The 23,138-nt window shown below is 37.2% G+C and overlaps 1 protein-coding gene across 1 annotated transcript; it reads left to right on the top strand.

Annotated features, from left to right (window-relative positions):
- Positions 1-441: 441 nt before the first annotated feature.
- On the top strand, positions 442-20,169 carry ALKAL1 (ALK and LTK ligand 1; the record flags this gene model as incomplete). The annotated part of the gene is made up of 4 exons (XM_081322420.1): positions 442-835; positions 15,689-15,742; positions 18,160-18,240; positions 20,105-20,169. The coding sequence occupies 4 exons, from the start codon at positions 442-444 to the stop codon at positions 20,167-20,169; spliced, it is 594 nt and encodes a 197-aa protein (XP_081178546.1).
- Positions 20,170-23,138: the final 2,969 nt, after the last annotated feature.

Below are 23,138 nucleotides of genomic sequence, written 5' to 3'. Positions count from 1 at the left end.
GAAGTGCCTCCCTTCCCAATCGCCTGCGCGGCCGCTCCCAGGGAAGGGAATCTAGGGAAGCACCAGCCCGACTGGCGATTCGCGAGCCCCCTTCGGTCCCGTTTTCCCCCGCCCCCCCCCACTCCCTCCCCCAAGGAACTATTTCTTCGGCCGCGGCCGGGCGAAGCGGACACTTGTAGCTGCGGGAGTGACATAGGTCTCACCGACCGCTTGGTGCGGGCGCCTCAGCAGAGCCACGTGTCTTTGCCAAATCAGGACGCGCTGTTACAACTGATCTCCTGCTGCCCGTGGCCGTGGGAGACCTTTTCGGATCGCCCTCCCCCCGCCCCGCCACACACACGCACACACACACACACACACACATCATGAGGAAAGCTCTCCGGGTGGGCCGGGAGAGAAGCTAACCGCCGGGTTATTGCTTCTTTTCTCCTCCCAAGAGAGATGCCCGGGGCTACGAAATGCCGCCGTCGCCACGTGCTGTCCGCCCTTGTCTTCTTTCTATTCCTCACTTCAGCCCGGACGTCCCGCTTGGAAAGCGGTAGCAACGCCGCCCTCCAAAGCCAAGCCAAAGACCTCCAAGGGCCCGCGGGGGACCGGAAAACGCTGCTCGACTTGCTGCTCAAAGCTCTGGTGGACAGCAGCGGCGGCGGCAGCTTCCAGGCAGCGTCTCAGCCCTTCAGGGCGGAGCGGGTCATCGTTCGGCGCTTCGCCAACGGCGGCGGCGGCGGCGGCGCCCATTATTCCTCGGCAGCTCTGGATCGCGAAGCCAAAGTCAGCTCTTCCTCGAGCTCCAGGGAGCGAGCGCCCAGGTTCTTAGCCGCTTCCAGACATTTAGGTAAGAAAGTCGAACAGAGGCTCCGTACCCTCTTCCCCCCACCCCTTCCTTTGGTCCTTTCTCTTGTGGCCCATTTGGAGTCTGATCTCCGGGGGCTGGCTTTGGTGCGAAGAGCGAGACGTCCCCACCTCCTCTACCAAAAATGCCTTTCGAGTTTGCGCTGCTAAACTATCCTGCTTTGTTTTAACACCCAAGCTTGGCAGTGCGGACCTTCGGGTCTCATGCCAAACTACAAAGCTTATCAGTGATCGTTAGTGATCCTGTTGGCTAGAATTGGCGGGATAAAAGTATAAAAAGACTTGTAAATCTGCAGATAACCCTCACATTCATTTTAAATGGCTTTGGGATTTCTCTAGTTTCTAATCGCACCCCATTAAAGCATTGAAGAGATATTGTATTCAATTAACCTTGAAGAGGTTTAGGCATTTCTGTGACAGTTGGAAGCATTTTGAGAAGTTCAGGATGCAGTTTTGCTTTGGAAATGAGGTGCTTTTGAAAACCAGTCGTATTTCTTAGGTAATTACCAACTGCTGAACAGGAGTGCCTTGGATGTAAAAGATGCTAACGTCCTTCCAAACCATACCTCTATCCCTAGCAGAACTTCAGCAGTTGTATAAGTAACAAACTAACCTGTTACTTTAAGGCACTGATCAGTACATCTCTTGCTTCTATACATGTGCCACACAATTGGTATGATGCCCTGGAAATGAGGCTGACTTTTCTGACTGCTCTGAGCTGTCTAAATTTTGTTGTGTCTGACATCAAGAATGGCAATTCATACCATTGCTCAAATGTCCTTAATCTAAAAGAAGATTATTTAGTCTTTGATCGCTGTTGAGCTTCCAACAATATTCTTAATAATATGCAAAGTAAAAGAATTCTGGTAGATTGCTCAGATGTGGCAGAAAATAAAAAAAAATCTGATGGAACCCAAAACAAAATAATAGCAGGGAGCTATATAGAGCTGTTGACATTTTTTGGTTGTCTACTTAGAAACATAGGAAAGTGATGGCCAGAAAAGACAGTGGTTCCTCAAGGCTGCTCTTTGACTTTGTTTTTGTTCGTTTGTTATATTTTAATTATGATTTTTATACTTTATTTTTATTTTATTTTTAATTTTTGTTGGATGATGGATATGTGTTTATCCCAAACATGTTTTAAACTCAGTTACTGTTGATAGATCCATTACCTCCACTGGACGTTGGTTCCAAGCTTCCACTATTCTTTCTGTGAAGTAATACTTTCTAACATTACTTCTAAAATTCCCTCCTGTCAGTTTGAGGTTTTGTCCCTGTGTCCTTTATTTTTGCTTAATATTGAAAATACTGCCTTCTAGAAACAGCATTCCTTACTAGCACTGATGAGGTTACCTAGTTAGGGTAATGAAACATCTACAAGAAAACGAGCAAGCTCAGAGAGCACCAAGGACCCCTCATTTCAACCCTGAGCTACAAAAGTTCTCTTTCATTAGAATCTTATTCATACATTTAATATGTTTAAAGGTTTAAATCATGTCCCCCTTTTCCTTCTGTCCTCCAGGTTATATAGTTCTCACTTCACAGCAAGTGGTGGTATTTCCACTTCTTGCCTGAGGATTAACCTGCATAAAAGGGGACTAGATAGTGACTTTCTTCAGGACACAATTCAAGTATCACCTAATACCTCCTTGATAACACTTCCCAAGAATAATATGACATGTCTTGTCATGGAATGGGTTAAATATTGATAAATGATCTTAACTTACAAAAAACAAGTCATTTTGAATAAGTCTTCTTTCGTTTTTTTTTCTTTTCTTATCTTAGTTTCTTTTTATATATATTCAATATTATTAAGGCTTGTTTTATCCTCTATAAGCTAGAGAGTGATGGATTTTAGAGTTTATAGTTGTTAGTATATGATTGTTTATGATTGCTTTTTATATATATACCTTGTATTTAGCTCTGGGAAGTGGGGGGGAGGGGGGGAGGGGGGGAGGTAGGGGGGGAGGAGGGAGGGGGAAGGGGGGATTCTTAAAGGAAAATTGTATTTTAAAACTCTTCAATAAAAGAGGCCAGCAGAAAAAAAAAACAAGTCATTTTACATATTTATTTATTGGATCTATATATTGGTGTTGACTTATACTAAATAGAATTTTATAAAAGCTTAAATCTATAGAATACCAACATAAATGACAATAAATAAGAGAGTGAAATAATAAAAGTACTATAAGAAATTAAGTCAGCAAAATCATGAAAATGTTGTCCAGAATAATTAGCTTCCTAAAGGTCAGCAAGGAGGAAATTGAATCTGATCTCCAAATAAGAGGCCATTCCAAAGTAAAGGCATTGCTACAAAGAAACAATACTGACTAATCTCATCTGTCCCCCCCCCCCCACATCCTTTTCAGAAGTGTGGAACTACTAGGAGCTGCTCCCTGTAAGACCTTATAGGTTGGGGAAAGGCCTGTAGATGTCTGGGAGCCAAACATGATACATATGGAGAGTGTTAGATTTCTCTGGACTATAGATATTCAAGAAAAAAAATCTGATAATTAACAGAATAACAGATCTAGAAGGGACCTTGGAGATCTTCTAGTCCAGGGTTCCCCAACACCCGGGCCATGGCCCAGTACTGGGCTGTGGCTCATTAGGAACCAGGCTGCACAAGCCCGCTGCTTGTACAAATGAGCTTTGCATGCCTGCTGCTCACATGGAAACCCCACCACCACCACCAGTCCGCCAAGCCAGAAAGGTTGGGGATCAACCCCCTACTCAGGCAGGAAACCATACACCATTTCAGACAAATCTCTTAAAAACCTATAGTGTTGGAGCACCCACAATGTCTGGAGGCAACTTGTTTTCACTGATTAATTGTTCTGTCAGGAAATTTCTCCTTAGTTAAATAAAGTGTATTGTTTTAAAAAATTACTAAAGCCAATATAAATGAATTCCTATGGATTCTGTGTATCAAATGCAAGCTCCATTTGCAGTGAGACCAATTATTACCAACCTTTTTCTCATGAGCATGATGCAATATTATAGAAGTCAGGAGGGACAGTTTTTAGCTGTCCCTTGTTTCATTAATGGAGTGATCTGGTATTTGCATGTGAGTGTGTGGAAATCTGCTTTCCTGTTACTGAAACTAAGATTTGATCCTGTGATAGTGAGCAAATCATTCAGAGAGACCTGAGCCAAAACAAACCTCAGTTCAAAAAGGTGGAACAGAATGATACAAACAACAATTTCATACAGAATTATCTTCTCTAAAAATTAGGCATACAAATCCAGAAGAACGTTTTTGGCCATAGAATATCTTCCCAACTTTCCATTTAAGCTGAAGCATATATTTTTTATTTTTTATTTTAATTCCATTTATATCCCGCCCTTCTCCGAAGACTCAGGGCGGCTTACAAGCTTAGCAGTAGCCTTCATTCTATGTATATGCCTGCTTATTAGGGCTTTCACACACACCCCAAGCGGCATTATTACAAAGTCAGCTTATTGCCCCCAACAATCTGGGTCCTCATTTTACCTACCTCAGAAGGATGGAAGGCTGAGTCAACCTTGAGCCTGGTGGGATGCGAACCTGCACTAATTGCAGGCAGCTGGTGTTACTTAAGGAGGCATTAGCCCACTGCTCCACCAAGGATCTCACATATATGAAGTTTACATCCATGCAGAGGCTTAGTAACCATCTAATTTTTCCTATAATGAACAAACACCATTACTGCAAGGAATTGTTCAAAATATAACCAATATTAAGGAAAAATGAGATTCATTCAAATAAGGAAAGCAAAAGCTTATGCTTTTAACTATATCTTGTTCTTGTTTCTTCTATTCTATTTTATTGTCCCTCTCCTGTATGAATCTCTGAACTTCTTCATCTAACCAATGAAGCCAAAACAGCAATTACCTATGCTGAACCATATTCTTATACAAGCTTTCTAGAGGTTCATTTCTTGCCTTTCGTGCTGCTAGGGAGTTCCAAATTAGTATGTTATTCCTATTGTAACCATTTCAGTTACACAATGGTGCAAAGCTACAGGTAATCCTTGTTTAGTGACCACAATTGGGACCAACAGTCATTAAGCAAAGTGATCTCTAAGCGAAACTATGACTGTGCTTAAGATCTTTCTTCAGCTTTTCCTTGCTTTATAAACCTGTAAAATGTGTGGTTTTGTCAAAAAGTTACTTTTTCATAACCCTAGTAACAATTAACGGTTGCAGTCCCCAAATGAGGATTACATGTAGTTGCTTCCAACAAAAGCAAAAGTTCCATATATACTATGGACTTCTAAAGAATTGCAAGAATTGAACCTCCTCAGGCAAGCAAAGAAAAAAGTACCCCATCCAGACCGTGCTACAGAATTAGGGCTGCCTCCTGAGCTGAGTGACCTCAATGAAATTATCATTTATCCCCTATCCTGGATACCCAGTTCTCATGTTGTCTCCAAGCTACTGTGTTTGTTCTCTTCTTTTCTCTTCCCTTCCCACTCTACTCCATCAATATTTACAGACATGTTTTCCTCTGTTTTTTCCATCCCTCCTTACCGGATAGCATTCTTTTCTCTCTCTCTCTCTTACAAATTTTAAAATATTTTGTTTGCATCTTATAGTGAAACTGGAATCAGATTATTTGCTTCCTGATAAAGTTTTTATGTAGGGACTCTGTGGCTCAGTGGGTTAGGATGCTGAGCTTGTCGATCAGAAGGTCGGCAGTTTGGTGGGTCAAATCCCGAGTGCCATGTAACAGAGTGAGTGCCTGTTACTCGTCCCAGCTTCTGCCAACCTAGCAGTTCGAAAGCATGTAAAAAGGCAAGTAGAAAAATAGGGACCACTACGGTGGGAAGGTAACAGCGTTCCGTGCACCTTTGGCGTCTAGTCATGCTGGCCACATAACCAAGGAGACGTCCTCGGACAAGCGCTGTCTCTTCGGCTTTGAAACGGAGATGAGCACCGGCCCCTAGAGTCGGAAACGACTAGCACGGATGTGCGGGGGAACCTTTACCTTTACCTAAAGTTTTTAGATTACCATTAAAGAATAAAAGAAAATTTGCTCATAAATTGTGGAAAAGGTCTCTTGAGTCTTTTAGCTTAATGGATGGCTTTCATGGATTTAGGACTATGTAATGGAGTGGAGGTCTCAGTAAAATATACATAAGTATTGCATTGCTAATTCTTTGGAATTAGCGATTTAGAGAACTAGTGAATTAGAGAAAAACTTCCATGGCACTTACTTATATCTGAATTGCATCCAGTGATCATGAATAATTATAAGCATTTTCTTTAGCGGTGCTATAGAAAATTGTTGAGTACCTTGGACAGCAAGAAGATGCAGTAAAGCCAGAAAACTCATTGGAAACTCTAACTACGAAGCTAAAAGTGACATAATTTGGAAATATAATGCAGAAATAAGAGTTCTTGGCCAATTCTCTGATTGAAAAAAATAGAAGGCTATAGAAAAAAAAGCTTGGTAGAAGACAAGATGGGTGGAAGTTTACAGAAGTTCCAAGCAGTTACTTACAGACAGTCTTGGTAAATTATTGTGCATGGTATCACAGAAATAAATTTCTAGGCAAGAAAAAGAACAACAACAATAACAATAGTTTATACTTCTATTATTAATTACCTATTTAATCTGTTTGTATATCATTGCATGAAGTGTTATGAAACTTCTTTATGAATTTTATTGTAAAGCAACAGCAGTAACACCAAAAATGATATATTTGTATACAAAGTTATTTTGTACTACAATGGTATTTGAATTATAAGAATTTTAAAGCAGTTGAGGCTATTAAGTACTGAAAACCAGACTGGGAGATCCTAGGAAGACTTTTAGCTGTAGAAATTCACTGGGTGGCTTTGGGTCAATCACTCCTTTTCAGCACAACTTTCCTCAAGGTTTTTGTGAAAGATAATATGAAGGATGGTCCATGGTGAGCCACTGAGCTTCTTAGAAATGTGTGTGTGTGTGTGTGTGTGTTTGAAAGACATAATTAAGTAAATCTGGAGTATCAGCAACTAAACTGAGAATGCAGACTCAGCACAGAAGGGATCTAAGTAGCCCTGTTTCATGATACTACGTATTTGACATTTTCTTCAAAAGAAAATCTACAGTATGCTGACCACAAGCAAATTTGTGTGAAAGAGATCTTTTTGTCTACAGCTGTAGTTCATATGTTTTGCTTCTTCACAAGCCAAAACAGTAATAACATTTGATTGTAGCATTCTTCATTGAGTTGATGTTGAGTATTATTAAGGGTGGTATAGATTACTATAAGGTGGGGAAAAATCTTTTTTAAAAAACAAACAAAATTAGTCTATATAAATTGAAGCTGTTTTATTTGAAATTCTGTTGATTTTTAAATGACTGAAAGAGATTTCTTTTAATAATTAGCCTTAGAATGTTGGTTAATTATAACCTCAATAAAATAAAATCAACTTTGCAGACAACAAATAAATTTTCAAATAAATAATAAAACGATTTTATGCAATACAGTATATAGGAAAATAAGGGCTGCCCAGGGAAGTGATTTGTGATTTTGGCTGAAAACTGAGATAGTTGAACTTTAGTCATCAGTTTCAATAATTTTGCATTAGAATATTGGTAAACTCTTGAGTGATCTATTTTTTAAAAAAATATTTTGGGCAATTGATACCTGATGTGTGTGTGTGTGTGTGTGTGTGTGTGTGTGTGTGGTCCTCGGACAAGCACTGGCTCTTCGGCTTTGAAATGGAGATGAGCACCGGCCCCTAGAGTTGGAAACAACTAGCACACATGTGCGGGGGAACCTTTACCTTTACCTTTTTTATATATATTATAAATGGCAGTGTCTGTTTCCATGATTGAGTGTGGGCTTGAAGCCTATTAATCTGGTTAATTTAAGGGTAGAAATAGCTCCCCTCCTTCAAACAAAACCAACCTTACAATGATCAGACAATCAACAATGCATCACCAGAATGTATAAAGGAATTCAGAGAGATGATAGGGAGGGAAGGATAAGAAATTACACAGTGCAAAAATTGAAGGAAACATAATAAAGCAACTTAAATTAACCTCCCACTGATTTTGATCAGTGTAAGATGGGTTAGGCAAAAAAATAGTTATGTTTCTGGAATCTATAACAGTGTCTGTTTCTTGATCTCATTTACTTGGACTAACACAAGATCATTCTAATATGTTTTTGTGATATGGGCATCGAGTTTGTGTAAGCACTTTTATCATTTTTCTTCCTTTAGTTATGTGATGCTTATGTTTAAATAAAATAATAAATTGCTTTAAATTTTCCTAGAATGAAAATGCTACAGGATATAATTTTTTATTAAAACCTTTAAACAAGAAGATAGAAACTAACAAAAATTAATGTAAACTGAGAAAGAAAAAAGAAAAATTAAAAGAAAAAAAGAGCAAGAAGAGAAAGCAAATAGAAGAAAAATAGGAAAAAAAGTGGCTTCTGATATTTTTCATAACAGTTATATGTGTATGTGTGTGTGTATAAACTTTGCTCTCTAAAGTTCTATCATATTGCTCTTTTCTATAATCTTTCCTGTCTAATCCATCAGAACCATAACTCAAGTTTTTTTCATATTTCATATTCCATTTTAAAAAACTAAGTGACTTCTAGTCAGCAATATATGTGGTAACTGATGCAGTCAAACAGCACGTAGTTGTAAACAAGCTCTTTCCATCTGAGCGGAAAGGAAACAGCCCAAACAGAAGAAAAACGTAGCTTGGATTGATTACAAGTAGGCATATGACTGATAATCAAGTGCCTAGGAATAACAGGAATCAGTAAAAACATCAGAAGCTTTGTGCAATAATTAATGGCAGAATGGAAGTCATAGTTGCTGGTCAGTGGTGATAGACAGGGAGGGACAGGAATCTTCCAAGGAGACTTACTGTCACCACTATTGTTTGTCATTGCACCGATTCCTCTGTCAGAAACACTGAACAAGCTAGGACATGGCTATTAAATATCAAAAACATCTCCCAGGCTATCCTCTACATCAGACATGTCTGGATGACACAACTGGCCCATGGGCCAACAGTTTGACACCCCTGCTCTAAATGAATAATCTGAAACTGTATGGAAAAACATATGAAATAAAATTGCTGCTCAAAACTGTCCGTATACAGTATATAAGCTAAGATACTGCAATGGAGTTTGGATGGGACAAATGTGCCACTCTCACCATCAACAAGGGAAAAATAGCGAAAACGGAAGGATTCAAGATGTCTTATGGATATAAGATCAAGAATCTGGATGAAGATGATCACTACAAATATCAGGATTCCCTCAAGCTAACAGTATTAAGCATACTGAAGTCAAGAAGAAGGTTAGAAGTGATTACATCATGAGAATGAAGAGGATCTTAAAGTCCAAACTCAGTGATGGAAACACCATCAAGGCAATTAACACCTGGGAAATTCCAGTTATTAGATTCACAGGTGAATTAGTGGACTCAACAAGCAGAACTGAAAAACAGCCGATCATTTTTAGTCATACTCTTTACTGTAATTGGACGAGTTTGAGGATTTGGGCCAGATTCTTTTTCTGTTCTCATAAATACTCAACAAGAAATTATTTCCTTTTGAACTATGTAGATTATGCAAAACAGAGAAAATGAGTAAACCAAAGAAATTAAAGACATGCAAATAAATCTATTTTATAACAGCATTCACATACAGTATTTGAATTTGATTGTCCATAATCAAACAAATAATTACAAACCCATTATACATAATTCTGTTAATAATTAAATTTCAGAGAACTCATATAAAGCATTATACAATCCCATTCAATGTTTTTAAGTGACCTTTCAATAATATTTTACTATTATAAAGTAAGAACTTATGTAATTTGTGCTTCCTGCTGTGTTTTGTTTATGAAATTCATTCCAAAGTAGACCACACTTTGTCATTAAAAGCATTTTTATGATTTTAATGTATTTATACCATCTTGTACAAAATCAGTAGCAGCTGCTACTGACTGAAGCCTCCTTAATTGAGAAGAAGTAGTATAAGACGCGGTGGCTCAGTGGATTAGGATGCTGAGCTTGTTGATCTGAAGGTCGGCAGTTTGGCGGGTCATCCCAGCTTCTGCCAACCTAGCAGTTCGAAAGCATGTAAAAATGCAAGTAGAAAAATAGGGACCACTACGGTGGGAAGGTAACAGCGTTCCGTGCGCCTTTGGCATCTAGTCATGCTGGCCACATAACCACGGAGACGTCCTTGGACAAGTGCTGGCTCTTTGGCTTTGAAACGGAGATGAGCACCGGCCCCTAGAGTCGGAAACGACTAGCACGCATGTGCGGGGGAACCTTTACCTTTTTAGTATAAGAATTCCAAGCATGACACTTCAAAGCACTACATTCTTAGCAGCTCCAGGAAAATAAGGGAAGATTGACTGAGTTATACCACTTATCATACCCTTTCCCCCCCCTTCATTTTAAGTTCAGTTTAGTTTATATGAAATGTTCTAGCACTCTTTGTTGTTCAGCAAAACTTGCAAGAGATAGCATGCAGAGGCTGCTAATATTTTTGTTCATAGTTCCATTGCAACATACTTGATGGATTTTTTCTTCAAAAAATATTTCGGTAATTTGTTTCTTTGTACTTTGTACCTTTATACTTATTTTTTTCATTTATAACAGTGAATAAAAAAGAGGTGGGAATTCTTGGTGCTGTATCTTAACAATCAAATAGGATATGGACCAGACTGTGGGCTGCTGCAGGAATATTAGTGGATGGGAGAGAGGAACAGGAAAATGGGCATATTATGCACTGTCACGACACACTTGCCCATTTTTCTGGAATGTTTGATGCACATATTTTCCCCTCATTCAGTTATGTGAAGTACTTGGAGATTGCCTGGACAAATCTCTGCAATTTTCTTGGCACATTGCCTTCTTCCTAGGGCTGAGAGAAAGTGGTCTAACAGATCTTGTGGTTATTCATCCCTTAGTCACTTCCCATTTGGAATACTACAATCAGGGCTTTTTTTCCTCATAGAACGCTCAGAACGGAGTTCCGGCACCTTTTTTGGATGGAACCTTGTAGAGTAGGCAAGGCGCGTTGTATGACATGTGTGAGTTCCGGCACCTTTTTCTTTTACAAAAAAAGCACTGACTACAATACATTCTACAAGTGGCTGCCAGACCACTCAGAAATTACAACTGGTCCAGAATTTCTCTGAATAAATAATTATGACTGTAATATGATTATGTGATAATTCTACTTTATTAGCTACACTGTTGGTTACCAGTTTTAGTAAGATGCTGGTTGCCATCTCTAAAGCCCTTCACGGATCAAGGTCTGGATGTTCATGGGACTTTTTCTCCAATTATGTCTTCCTCTTACTTGGTTTGATTGCTTTGTTGAGCTTTGGTGTTCATGTGTTGATATATCTATTCTGTTTTGTTCTGTTAATGTTCAGTTCCAGAATGCATTTCAAAATAAAATTTGTAGGTGGATTGGTTTGTTTGTTGAATTTTGTGTGTGGACACAGTGATTTATGTCTCAACAGTGAACTTTTAGAAGAATACACTTAACAGCATGTTCTGCTTTGTGAAAACTAGCAATAACACATGTGCATGCATTGAGAAACATGCCAATACTATCTGCATTTATGATTGCTGGTGCACCCTGGAAAATTATTATTAATATAGTCATTATTATGATGATTGGTTACACAGTCAGTCAAATGTTTAGACTGGATTTGGCATTTTTATCCATCTGTTATATCTTTCCCAAGGACCTGGGATAGACAGTATTGATTTGATGGTATTAAATATATTGTTGCGGGATTATTATTAGATTTTTATTTTGCCTTTTTATATTTGGTCAACTCAAGGTGTTGAACATATCTAGAGTTTCTGCTTCTAGAAGGTTTTTTTTTATCACAACAAGCTGGGAAGTGAATTGGGCTGAGAGAGAGTGACTGGCCCAAAGTCACCCAGCTGCTTTTCATGCCTAAGGGAAACCAATAACTCTCCGTGTCCCGGTGTCTAGGGTAGCAAATCCAACCACTGCACCAGACAGTCTGCCATTGCATCACTAGTATTTTCCATTTCAAATCTTAAAAAAATATATATAGAAGTTGAACATTTTGCAATAATTCTCATATACTCTCTCTCTCTCTCTGTGTGTGTGTGTGTATGTGTTTGTGTGTACACACTTATCAACAATAATACATATGGAGGCCCAAACTGGAAGTGATACTATTTTTTTCATATTTAATTTCCAAGTTGTATAAGTTACAACTGTTTTTTTTTTGATAACTGAAAGTGTAAGAAGTGGAAAGAGGACTTTAACCTTTTCTGAAATGTCTATTTGAATAGGTATGAATCCAAAGGTTAATTTTTCATAATCAAGTAAGTTTAAGAAGAAGTTATATTTAATTACACTATAGCAGTGAAGGTTTAAATTCCCCCTTCAAGTCTTCTGAATTTTCCGGAGCAACCTCCTCCAGTCTGAAGGTACTTAAATCATCAAGGTCATGAGTTCCTACCTCTCCAGTAGTGCGACTTACCTTACATATTTATATTAAAGAAGAAAAGATTTTTCTCTTGTTTCTGTCTACATTTTACTGTTAATGATAATGTATATGGAGAGCCAAACTCGAAGCAACACAAATGTATGGACCTGAATTCTGAACAATCTCAGCTGTCCTTTTGCTGTCCAGGGAATTCTGACGCTTGAACTTCATCAACCTAAGGTAGTTTCCTAGCTTTCTGTTCCAGCAGCCACAGTGTGGAATTTCATATGAAGGATGGTATATTTGTCCTTTGGTCCTCTAGCTTTCTCTTGTCTAGTTATGATGTTGCACTTTTTGCAATCAGCTGATTTTTTTTTAACTGAAAAAAAAATCATTAAACTGCCTGACAGAGGGCTGACCAAAGCATTTGAAGGAGTTTGAACAAAGCATTTTGAAATGTTACAAGTTGTTTTGTGCAAAAATTGTTATATTGTTTTGAAAGCTATATCCAGTTGTTTGAGCATACATATGCAGTACAAGCAATACTTCTGGTGGGAAAGCTATTGAAGTGAAATGATGTGCACATGTACATGGAGATATATACATTTTTACAGGAAACAAAATTATTCCATCAGAGTAAAAATATGCTGCTGTACACGGATACCCCTTTTCAACTGATAACTTTATAATTTCTTTGTATCTTTGGCATTGTGATGGCAAAAATGAAAGATTTTAGAGGAGCAGGGTTTTTTTTTATTTTATCTATTGAATGTTGCTTTAAATCATGATGGATACAAGAGAAGTTAAAACTAGCTTAGCTTTCTTACTATAGTTTTCATTTCTTTCAAAAGACAATGACTGCACAAAAAAAAGATGTGTAACATACTGGCTCAGAACAAGTTTCCATTGCAAATTTTTTGAACTTCTCAATGGAACAAATATTTTTCAGCTCCATCCAAATGTGTCTTTTTGTTCAATAAGCCAGATGGCCGAGAAGAACCACAAATAAGAAACAACTTTTCTAGAGCTAATAATTAAACCATCTGTATGAGAAATAGTGATTATATATCTAGTATAAAATTGCCAGATTTTTATGTTGAGATTAGAATTTATTTAATTAATTCAATGCTCAACTTTTACAAAAAGTGTTTTGTCATGGTTATGAGTGGCTTTAATCTATTTCGAAATAAATGTGCAGCATATACATTATGTGGAACATAATAGGTATCCATTTGTTGCTCACCAATCTTCTCCCATTAAATACTGTATGCTGGTTCCCAAATAATGAATCTGGAATTAGATTAATTTTGTTCCACATTAAGAGTTATGTATCATTGTTGTGAGAAAGATCTTATCTTCTTCCCCATAGCAGCTACTTTGTTTGTTCCTAATTTGGAAGCTAGAGAGAAAATAAGGCTTTGATCGATGACTCTCTTTCCCTCAGTTCCTCAAATGCAACATTTGAGGGCTCAAGAAGTCATGTGACATATAGTTCATAAGAATTTCTAAGTCTATTTGAGATGACATGAGTAGAATAATTTACATATTATTAGATATTTCTCAAGTAGTTGCCAGGAGAAACGTAAAAAAAAAAAAAGTGAAGTCAAGGTAAGCTAGTAATCATGAGGATGATTACTTGTGATATATGATGTGTTGTAACCTTCTAAACAGAGTAATTTGATCCAATAAGAGAAGCAATATGGTTCTCAAATATGGTTCTCAGTTTTTCATAAAAATTAATTTAGATACGACATTCAGCCAGACTTGAGGTTTGCAGAATATTTCAATTCTATTCAGACCAATGTTTATGCCTTTCAGAATTTCCTCTTTCTCTACCCCATCATCTGTTCACTGGATAAAACCTGAATACATTCTTACATTTGTCTTAGAGTCCCGTTCATTATAAGAAGCCCCTTGAAGAGTGACCAAATGTATGCAGATCAAGAATGATCTGTACCCCAGCCAACATAGGTAGGATCAGAGACATCCTTTTTTCTGATACTTGTATACACCAACCATAACAATTCAATTTTAATTTTCCTTCTCCCTCCCTTCCCTTCTTTTGTGGATGCGCTCTTCCTCTCTTTGCATATTCCTGTGAGATACTATAAATAATGCTATACTTTGATATTAGATAAATGTAAATTGAAGTTGAATTATTCAGCAAAGAAATATACATATAGAGATAGTTTACAAATTTAAATATAGCATATATTAAATAAATAAAAACACCAGGCCACACCTGGAATACTGCATCCAGTTTTGGTCACTACGATGTAAAAAAGATGTCGAGACTCTAGAAAGGGTGCAGAGAAGGGCAACAAAGATGATTGGGGGACTGGAGACTAAAACATATAGGGAACGGTTGCTGGAACTGGGTATGTGTAGTTTAACAAAGAGAAGGATGAGGGGTGACATGATAGCAGTGTTCCAATATCTCAGGGGCTGCCACAAAGAAGAGGGAGTCAAGCTATTCTCCAAAGCACCTGAAAGCAGGACAAGAAGCAACGGATGGAAACTAATCAAGGAGACAAGCAACCTAGAACTAAGGAGAAACTTCCTGACAGTTAGAACAATTAACCAGTGGAACAACCTGCCTCTAGAAGTGGTGAATGCTCCAACACTGGAAGTTTTTAAGAAGAGACTGGACAGGCATTTGTCTGAAATGGTACAGGGTTTCCTGCCTTAGCAGGGGGTTGGACTAGATGACCTCCAAGGTCCCTTCCAACTACTTCTTCTTCTTCTTCTTCTTCTTCTTCTTCTTCTTCTTCTTCTTCTTCTTCTTCTTCTTCTTCTTCTTCTTCTTCTTCTTCTTCTTCTTCTTCTTCTTCTTCTTCTTCTTCTTCTTCTTCTTCTTCTTCCATGGTTAAAAAAATAGTACTTATATCACCATATGTCAGGAAGCTGTCAGTTTAAGATAGCTTTGAGGTTTATTTTTTAAAAAACCCTATCTAATCCCTGCCACGTTTCCTATGCAGAAATACATTGTACATCTCCTAGCTGGTTATTCACAGCAATTGCTAGTCAGGCCTACCTTCAGCTTCACTTTCCTACATTGTCTCTTCATGAGAGTGGTAAAATTTTATACATATTGTTTTATGCAGGGAATCAGTACTTCTGCTTGAAAAAAGGAGCATCTTTCTATATTCAATGTTCCTTTTGTAGAAAATTCCTATACTTGCTGTTCCTGCATTCAGACTGATAATTCAATGAGTCCCTAAAATTGTACATTAGTTTTATTTTGATTTTTTTTAGCTTTGCAATACTTCACGGGAAATAGAAAATAAAACAAATTTTTAATAAGTTTTATAGATACACATATTTTAAAGCATATTATTGTTGTATTTTATTATTGTCATGCATTGTTAATGTCTTGTGATATCCCTATTGTTTCACAGAGGTATTTCCAAGAGATTCCAGTTTAAAAGACAAATTCATCAAACATTTTACAGGTAAAAGCTATGATAAATATATTTAGATAACTCTATCCAGATGTTGATTTCATCAGAGTATGTCTAGCAATAGTCTCATGACAAAGCTACACAAAGAAATACAAAATTAGGACCATGATATGGCTAAAAAAATCAGGAGAAAGTGACTGCTTACCTTCATTTGAATGCACACATTCATCTCTCTGCCAACAGCATGCAGCTATCCAATGACCTCATCCATCCATCCATCATTCAATTTCTATGGCTGCCCATCTCAGTTAATGACTTTGAATGGCTTACAGTTTATAAAATATGATTAAAAATAAAAAGCAATAAAAATGGTAAAACCAATAAAAATAAATATTAAATATCTAATTCAACATACACAAAAGATATATGGCATGCCAGGGATCAAAAAAGACAAAGGGCTAACATAAAACCTAACATTTAATTGATTTATAGTCCAAACTCATTTAAATTCATGCCTTTTTATTAATATGATTATTTTTATATATCTAAACAATACTCTTATTTTTGTTTTGTTTTTTATGTTAACTTATGGTTGTGCATTATTGATTTGGAATGGATGGCTACATCAATTTAATAACTAAATAAATGAATTGCAACTGTAATGTAATGCCTTTAGAAAAATTGCATAACCAAAAGCAGCATAACCTGTTATCCTGCAACCTAAAATTGTTCTGTGTATTTGTACCAATTCCAGATTACAAAAAGTTTTTATGAACAAATACAACTCATTGCAAAGAGATAGGGACTGAAGGAGCTGAGTTATAATGTTATACTTCTTATTTTTTTGTTTATTATCCCACTTTTATTATTTTTATAAATAACTCAAGGCAGCGAACATATCCAATATTCCTATTTTCCCTAGAACAATAACCCTGTGAGGTAGGTTGGGCTAAAAGAAAGTGATTGGCCCAAGGTCACCCAGCAGGCTTTCCTGCCTGAGGTGGGACTAGAACGTGCGGTCAAAAGAGTAACAATGACATCCAGAAGTGTCAAAAAGAAAACACATGTTTTGTCCCCAAATTAGACATTTGATTGACAAGTAATTGCCATTTACTGAATTTGCTTAATAAATACCTTCTGATAGTTTTCTACTAGCAAATTAAAGAAAACATAGTGCCTACTTTGATGTCCAAAAATGCAAGACTTTATGTCTCACTAAAGACTGCTTCTGGGTTGTTGTTTTTTGTTTTGTTCTTTCCAGCCTCAAGGAATATAGGAAATTGTGCAAAAGGCTTGGAACTCTATTAATCTGTTTGTTGGCAGTGGCATGATTCCCTTAAAACAAATGGAATGGGACCAAATTTGGTAGAAGTGGAAAAGCCAAGTAAAAAAAAATACGATTGTTCAAAAAATGGGAAAGATCCAGCAAGGAACTGTAGAGAAAAACAAAAAAACAAAGAGAAACTCCCAGTGGGTATCCATATAGGACAGGGGTAGGCAACCTCGGCTCTTTTATGACTCATGGACTTCAACTCCCAGAATTCCTGAGTCAGCTATGTGACTCAGGAATTCTGGGAGTTGAAGTCCATGAGTCATAAAAGAGCCGAGGTTGCCTACCCCTGATATAGGAGATACAATCAGAAAGCAGCTTGTTGCTGACTGTCCATTCAAGGCCCCCTTATTTTCTTTCACACTCATGTGACTGAAAACGGTCATTTTAACTTGCTGAAAGCTATGCCCTGCATGCTTTTTTTGCCTTCTAACTTCATCCAACCACAAGGACTATTGGAAAGAAATTATGTAAAAGGGCTTAGAACTCAACATGATATGGCAGTCCATCATCAAAATAAGACCAGAATTGATTTGAGAGGAGAAGTTGCTTAAGGAAAGGTAGCATTTGACAATTCACAGTATTGACTGAGGACTACAAAGAAAAATGTCCAATAAATAATTTTTCCAATGTGTCTCCTTGGGAAAAGAATTTGAATATTGGCTCAGAATGTTGCTAGCTGGAACAGCTAGCAACATTCTGAGCCAATATTCAAATTCTTTTCCCAAGGAGACACATTGGAAAAATTATTTATTCTAAATCTCCCTCCCTTTTTCTTCCAGTCATGTTACCTAGAGCATAGATCTAGATCTGTATATTAGATCTAGAGTACATGCTTCCTATTGCATACAGACAAATACATGACCATGGCTGGCAAAGAATTCCAGAAACTAGGCTTGTCATCTCTTGTCATTTTAATTTTAAAAGTTATATAAAATGGTAAATCATATGTAGCCAAGTCAAAAAAATACATACTGTAGTATTGTATTTTGAATAGAGAATGCAAAATAAGTGATTTACAGCAGATTACAAATTAATCAAATACAGGTAATTAAAAATGATAACTTTTCTTATTTGAATAATGTTTTAAAATTGCCAGAACATTGTGTCTCATTAATTTTTATGTATTATCAAACAGGTCCTGTCACATTTTCAGCTGAATGTAGTAAGCATTTCCATCGTCTATATCATAATACACGGGACTGTTCAACACCATCTTGTAAGTTACAACTAAAATTGAATTCATGTTTCACAATCCTATCTCTAAGTCAAAGCTCTTATTACAAGACTATTTCACCACCCTTCTTTGAGAATAGTATGTTTATAGGTCTGCTATTATCTTGTCAAATAACTCAAATCTGTAATAATGGCTAAAGCAGGTTATTAAATTTATTGATTTAGTGATGAAGGATGGAACTACACACTTAATAAGTAACTTATGTTTAATAACCATAAGTCAGTGTTATTGATTACTGATTACATTTGATTACTCCTTTTTGAGAATCTATTTTCTTCCTTCTTTTTAACAGTTTATCCAGTTGGGGCCTTTATTGTATAATTGTCTAATCATAAACAATGGAATTTTATGGGAAATTTGATTTCCATTTGTAACCTTTCATATTTTTAATCTTCTTTTCTTATGACAGAAAATTGATTGATGAAAGTAAAATGTGCAATGTATTTTCATTCATGTATAGGATGGATTGTATCTCCCTGTACTTAACAGACCAACCATATTTATTGAATAATTAATTATATTAAAATTCCATTCAAGAATTTTAGTAACACCATTTGTGTCTACTCTAAGCAGATCTGGAGAAGAAGTATTTTATCCTTATAAACATGTAAACCATATTTTTTAACATAGAAGAAAAGGTTGAATAAGATGTGTTGTGGGGAAGTTTTTGCAATGTAGGAAGACTGCTACAGAATTTTATAATAATGGGTCTTGTTTACAGTATTTGTAGATCAAAAAGTAGGATGTTGAATTTTTTTAAAAAAATCAAATAATGCATAGAAGAAATTTAAGAAATTAGAAGAAGTCTAATCCCTCATTTACAGTGATATAGCTCATAGCATCATTGGGATATGTAACATAAAGAGGCATGAAGGATATTCTTAATTGTGTGCTGAATCATATCTCAATAACTGCAAATTTGTCAACTGTTCTTTTCAGAAATAAATAATTTGTGAAAATTTTAGAGTTTAACTGATAATATGAGTTGAGTAGACAATAGCTAGATGGCACATAATCAGTCTGGGTATAATGCTGTAGCCTTAGAATGCCTTTCTTGTTCTTCCTATTTATCTTAATGAGAATTCCTTTTGAGAGATGATGTAAAGATTTTGATTGTCAACAGATACTTAATAAAATTCAGTCATTTTATCACTTTTTAAAAATGTGGCACCCTCAATTATCTCCCAATCTAAAATACTGCAGTCAAAAATCATGATTTTTTTAATTGAAAAAATAGAGATAATTTAAATTATTGTAACTTTGCATTTACTTTAGCAGATTATTCATATTAACAATTCTCTGTAAAGAACAGTCGTTTGTGGGTGGTTCATTACCAGAAAAATATACGCACACTTTGTAGGAATGCTGAATAAACAATGAATGCAGACAGAAATGTTCCTATTCTAGGTAGAATTTTTGGGGGGAGGAGGAAGCAGTGATAAGAATTAAATAACTACAGTCGGTATCTTCATAGGAGGGAGAGAAGGGAAAGGAAGTTGCTGAGAAGATTGAAAATGAGCAGGCCAATGAGCTATTCTGTGCTGGTGACAAAAGGCGACACAATACATTGTTTCTGAAGTGAGGGAGAGAGGGGCCACCAGCATTGCCTTAAATGTCCCATAAAATAATTCAGAGTTCTCTGCAGATTTTATTTCTGCTGAACTATGATCAATCCAGAAATCAGAATTCAGAAGTGTACTTTCCATTCATGAACACATTTATACTTTACATGCAGTTTTGAGAAAAACTTTTCTATACTGAAATTTAAATTAAACAAAAGTTCTCTTCAGGATTGAGCTACATGTTGCTGATCAAAACTAACAATTTGCTTCTGTCATATTCATAGATTACAAAAGATGTGCAAGATTGCTGACAAGGTTGGCAATGAGTCCACTGTGCACGCAGTCATAGGAAGACAATTAGGTAAGCATTTATTTAAGCTTTAAACAGACAAATTATTAGTTTGATCCTTTTAGTTATTTTTTTAATCAGAAACCAATCAATAGTGCAAATTGTTTATACTTAATATTGTTGTCTTCCCTATATCTTTCCTTGTGGTAGTTCCAATTAGTAGTTTTTTGTGTGTATCATAAAAAACTATATGGGAGCAAACTTGACATAATTCCATATCATGAATCTTTTTAAAAAATGGGTAGAACACAATAAGCTTATAACAAAAGGAAAAGGAGATGGCGATGGCTCCCTTTATAATTTAATTTAATCATAGAGAAAATAATAATTACATACAGTATGTGCTTTTGAATTCAATTCTCATAGATTCCCACTAACATATCCAGTGTGTCATGGTTCCTACAGATGAAACTCTTTGAAGAACTTCGAGGCATTGTTTACCTCAAAGAATCTTTATTCAAGTAACATAGCATAGGCATGTACATAGGCAAAGCCCAAATCTGAATTCCCTTCCCCTGAGCACATAGTATCAAAGCACAATTCCCTCCTCTAATTAACAGTCATAAATCACATTCTCCAATTAGTTTGAAATGCAGGTTCTCCCTCCAGTTCTCCAACCCGCCATTTCTTATCATCTCTTCTTTCAAAAAACCTTGGTTCTCACACTAGTTACAATATTGTTGTCAAGGTTCCGATGAATGAGACAAATCAAAAAAACTGCAGGCATATTATTTAACTAAAAAGTCTTAGTAATGAAACGACACATCACCACTCATGGAGGGATGCCAGAATCTGAAATCTCCTCCCCACAAACCCATCATAACACACACACAATCCCCGCCCTTATCTACATGTCATAAATCACATCATCCAATTAGTTTTACATATGAGGTTTCACTTCCCAGTCTGTACGTGGGCTTTTGCAATCTTATCACAACTTCTGGGTGATTCCTCCCTTCCAAATGAAGCAATTAAAATAACAGGCCATCTCTTATATTGTCAGTGCAAAAACATGTCAATGTTTGCAGCATTGACATCTGGCCCCCCCTTACAAAAGAACAGATCCTGTAATATAAACAAACACAAGTTAGGAGCTGGCCTTTGGTTTGTTGGGGTGTTTCTCATAAAACATTTTGATAAGTCTGTCAGCTTTCACATCGCTAGATTTCACCCAAATGGCTTCAGACAATGGGTATCCCTTCCATTGTACTAGGTACTGCAATTTTCCCTTAAAGATTCTAGAGTCAAGAACACATTTCACTTCATAATGGGTCTGACCCACTACTATGAGGGGTCCAGGTGCTTTCTTAGGGGGAGGTCTTAAAGTGGAGGCTTGAAAAGGTTTCAGTAAGCTACAATGGAACACCAGGTGAATTTTTCCCAAAAGTCTGGGGAGTTTCAATTTTACTGTGACCGGGTTGATGATTTTCGCAATGGAGAAAGGCCCCAAGAATTTCGGTCCCAATTTCTTGCTGGGTAATTTGAGATGTAAATATTTAGTTGACAGATAAACCTTCTCCCCCACGTGGAATGTTCTTTGGGGAACCATCTTTTTATCAGCTTGGTTTTTTTATGTCTCAGAAGTCTTTTTTTAACACCATTTTCATATTTCTCCAAACCTCTTCTTACCCCCTCACCCATTGATCAAGTGTCTGGGAAGCAGAGGGCAACTGAGGATAGTCAGGCATCGGGCTGAACTCTTTTCCTGCGGCTATTCTGAAAGGCATGTAGCCAGTGCTGCTGTGAACAGAATTATTGTAGGCCACCTTGGCGAAGGGGAGAAGGTCAGTCCAGTTTGTCTGTTGGTAGGAAACATAGCATCTGAGGTATTGCTCCACCATTTTGTTAGCAGATTCTGTAGCCCCATTGGTAGCTGGATGAAAAGCAGATGATAAGCCTTGAGATGATCCAATTAATTTAAGGAAATTCCTCCAAAGTTTTGCTGTGAATTGTACTCCTCTATCTGAAATTATTCATTTGGGGGTGCCATGCAGTCGGTAGATATATTTCAGGAACAATTTAGTCAATCATTGTGCAGATGGGAGTCCTTTATAGGCGATAAAGTGAGCCTGCTTCAAAAACAGATCTATCACAGTCCAGATGACAGTATTTCCTCTACTGTTGGGTAGGTCTACAATAAAATCCATAGCTATTTCTTCCCATGGTTGGGAAGGGTCTGCTACCAACTGCAGTAGCCCAGGGGTTTTCCCTGGAATTCTTTTCATGGTGACACATACAGTACAACTCTTGACATATTTTCCACATCTCATTTTAGCCCCGGCCACCAAAATTGCCAGCGGATGAGGTGTAGAGTTTTTAAATATCCCAAGTGTCCAGCCTGTTTTACATCATGGCTGTGTCTGAGAGCATTGAGATCAAGGGTTTCAGGTAGATACAATTTTTTCCCCATGTATGCCAAACCATCCCTGCATGTTAGGGAGGTTTGATTATCTTTGAACCATTGATCGGTAAGGAGCTCTCATTTTATCTTCTTCACTCCTGGGTCATACAACCATGTGCGCTTGCTCATCGGGTGGGCTAAAATCTCCTGTAACATCTGTTGAATCAATGGGGGGATCGGGCCCTACGGGTAATCTCACAGTTCTCATTCCTTTTTCCTACCAGATAAATGGCTTCCATTTGTCTAGCCAGGCTAGTCCTAGAGTCACAGTCTCAGACATCTTTGGAGTTACCAGGAAGCAAATAAACTCCCAGTGCTTGCCTATTTCCAGGTGTAAGGGTTCTGTTAATTTGCATGACTAAAGTCCCTCCCATTAGGGAGCCATCAGCTTGCTTGAACCTCACTGGTTTGGAGAGCGGCTTGGCCCATATGCCTAGTCTCAAGGCACATGACAGGCTAATGATGCATCAAGAGCAGCCAGTGTCAAGTAGCACTTTCAGGTCTACTTGTGACTTAGGGATTATGAGTTTAGCAGGCAATAACAAACTAAAGAAAGCACCATCCTGAA

Source organism: Vipera berus (assembly GCF_964194415.1).
Source record: "Vipera berus genome assembly, chromosome: 3".
NCBI classification, from domain to species: domain Eukaryota; kingdom Metazoa; phylum Chordata; class Lepidosauria; order Squamata; family Viperidae; genus Vipera; species Vipera berus.
The sequence above is the reverse complement of the archived record's forward strand: the minus strand, read 5'-3'. Positions and strand labels throughout refer to the sequence as shown.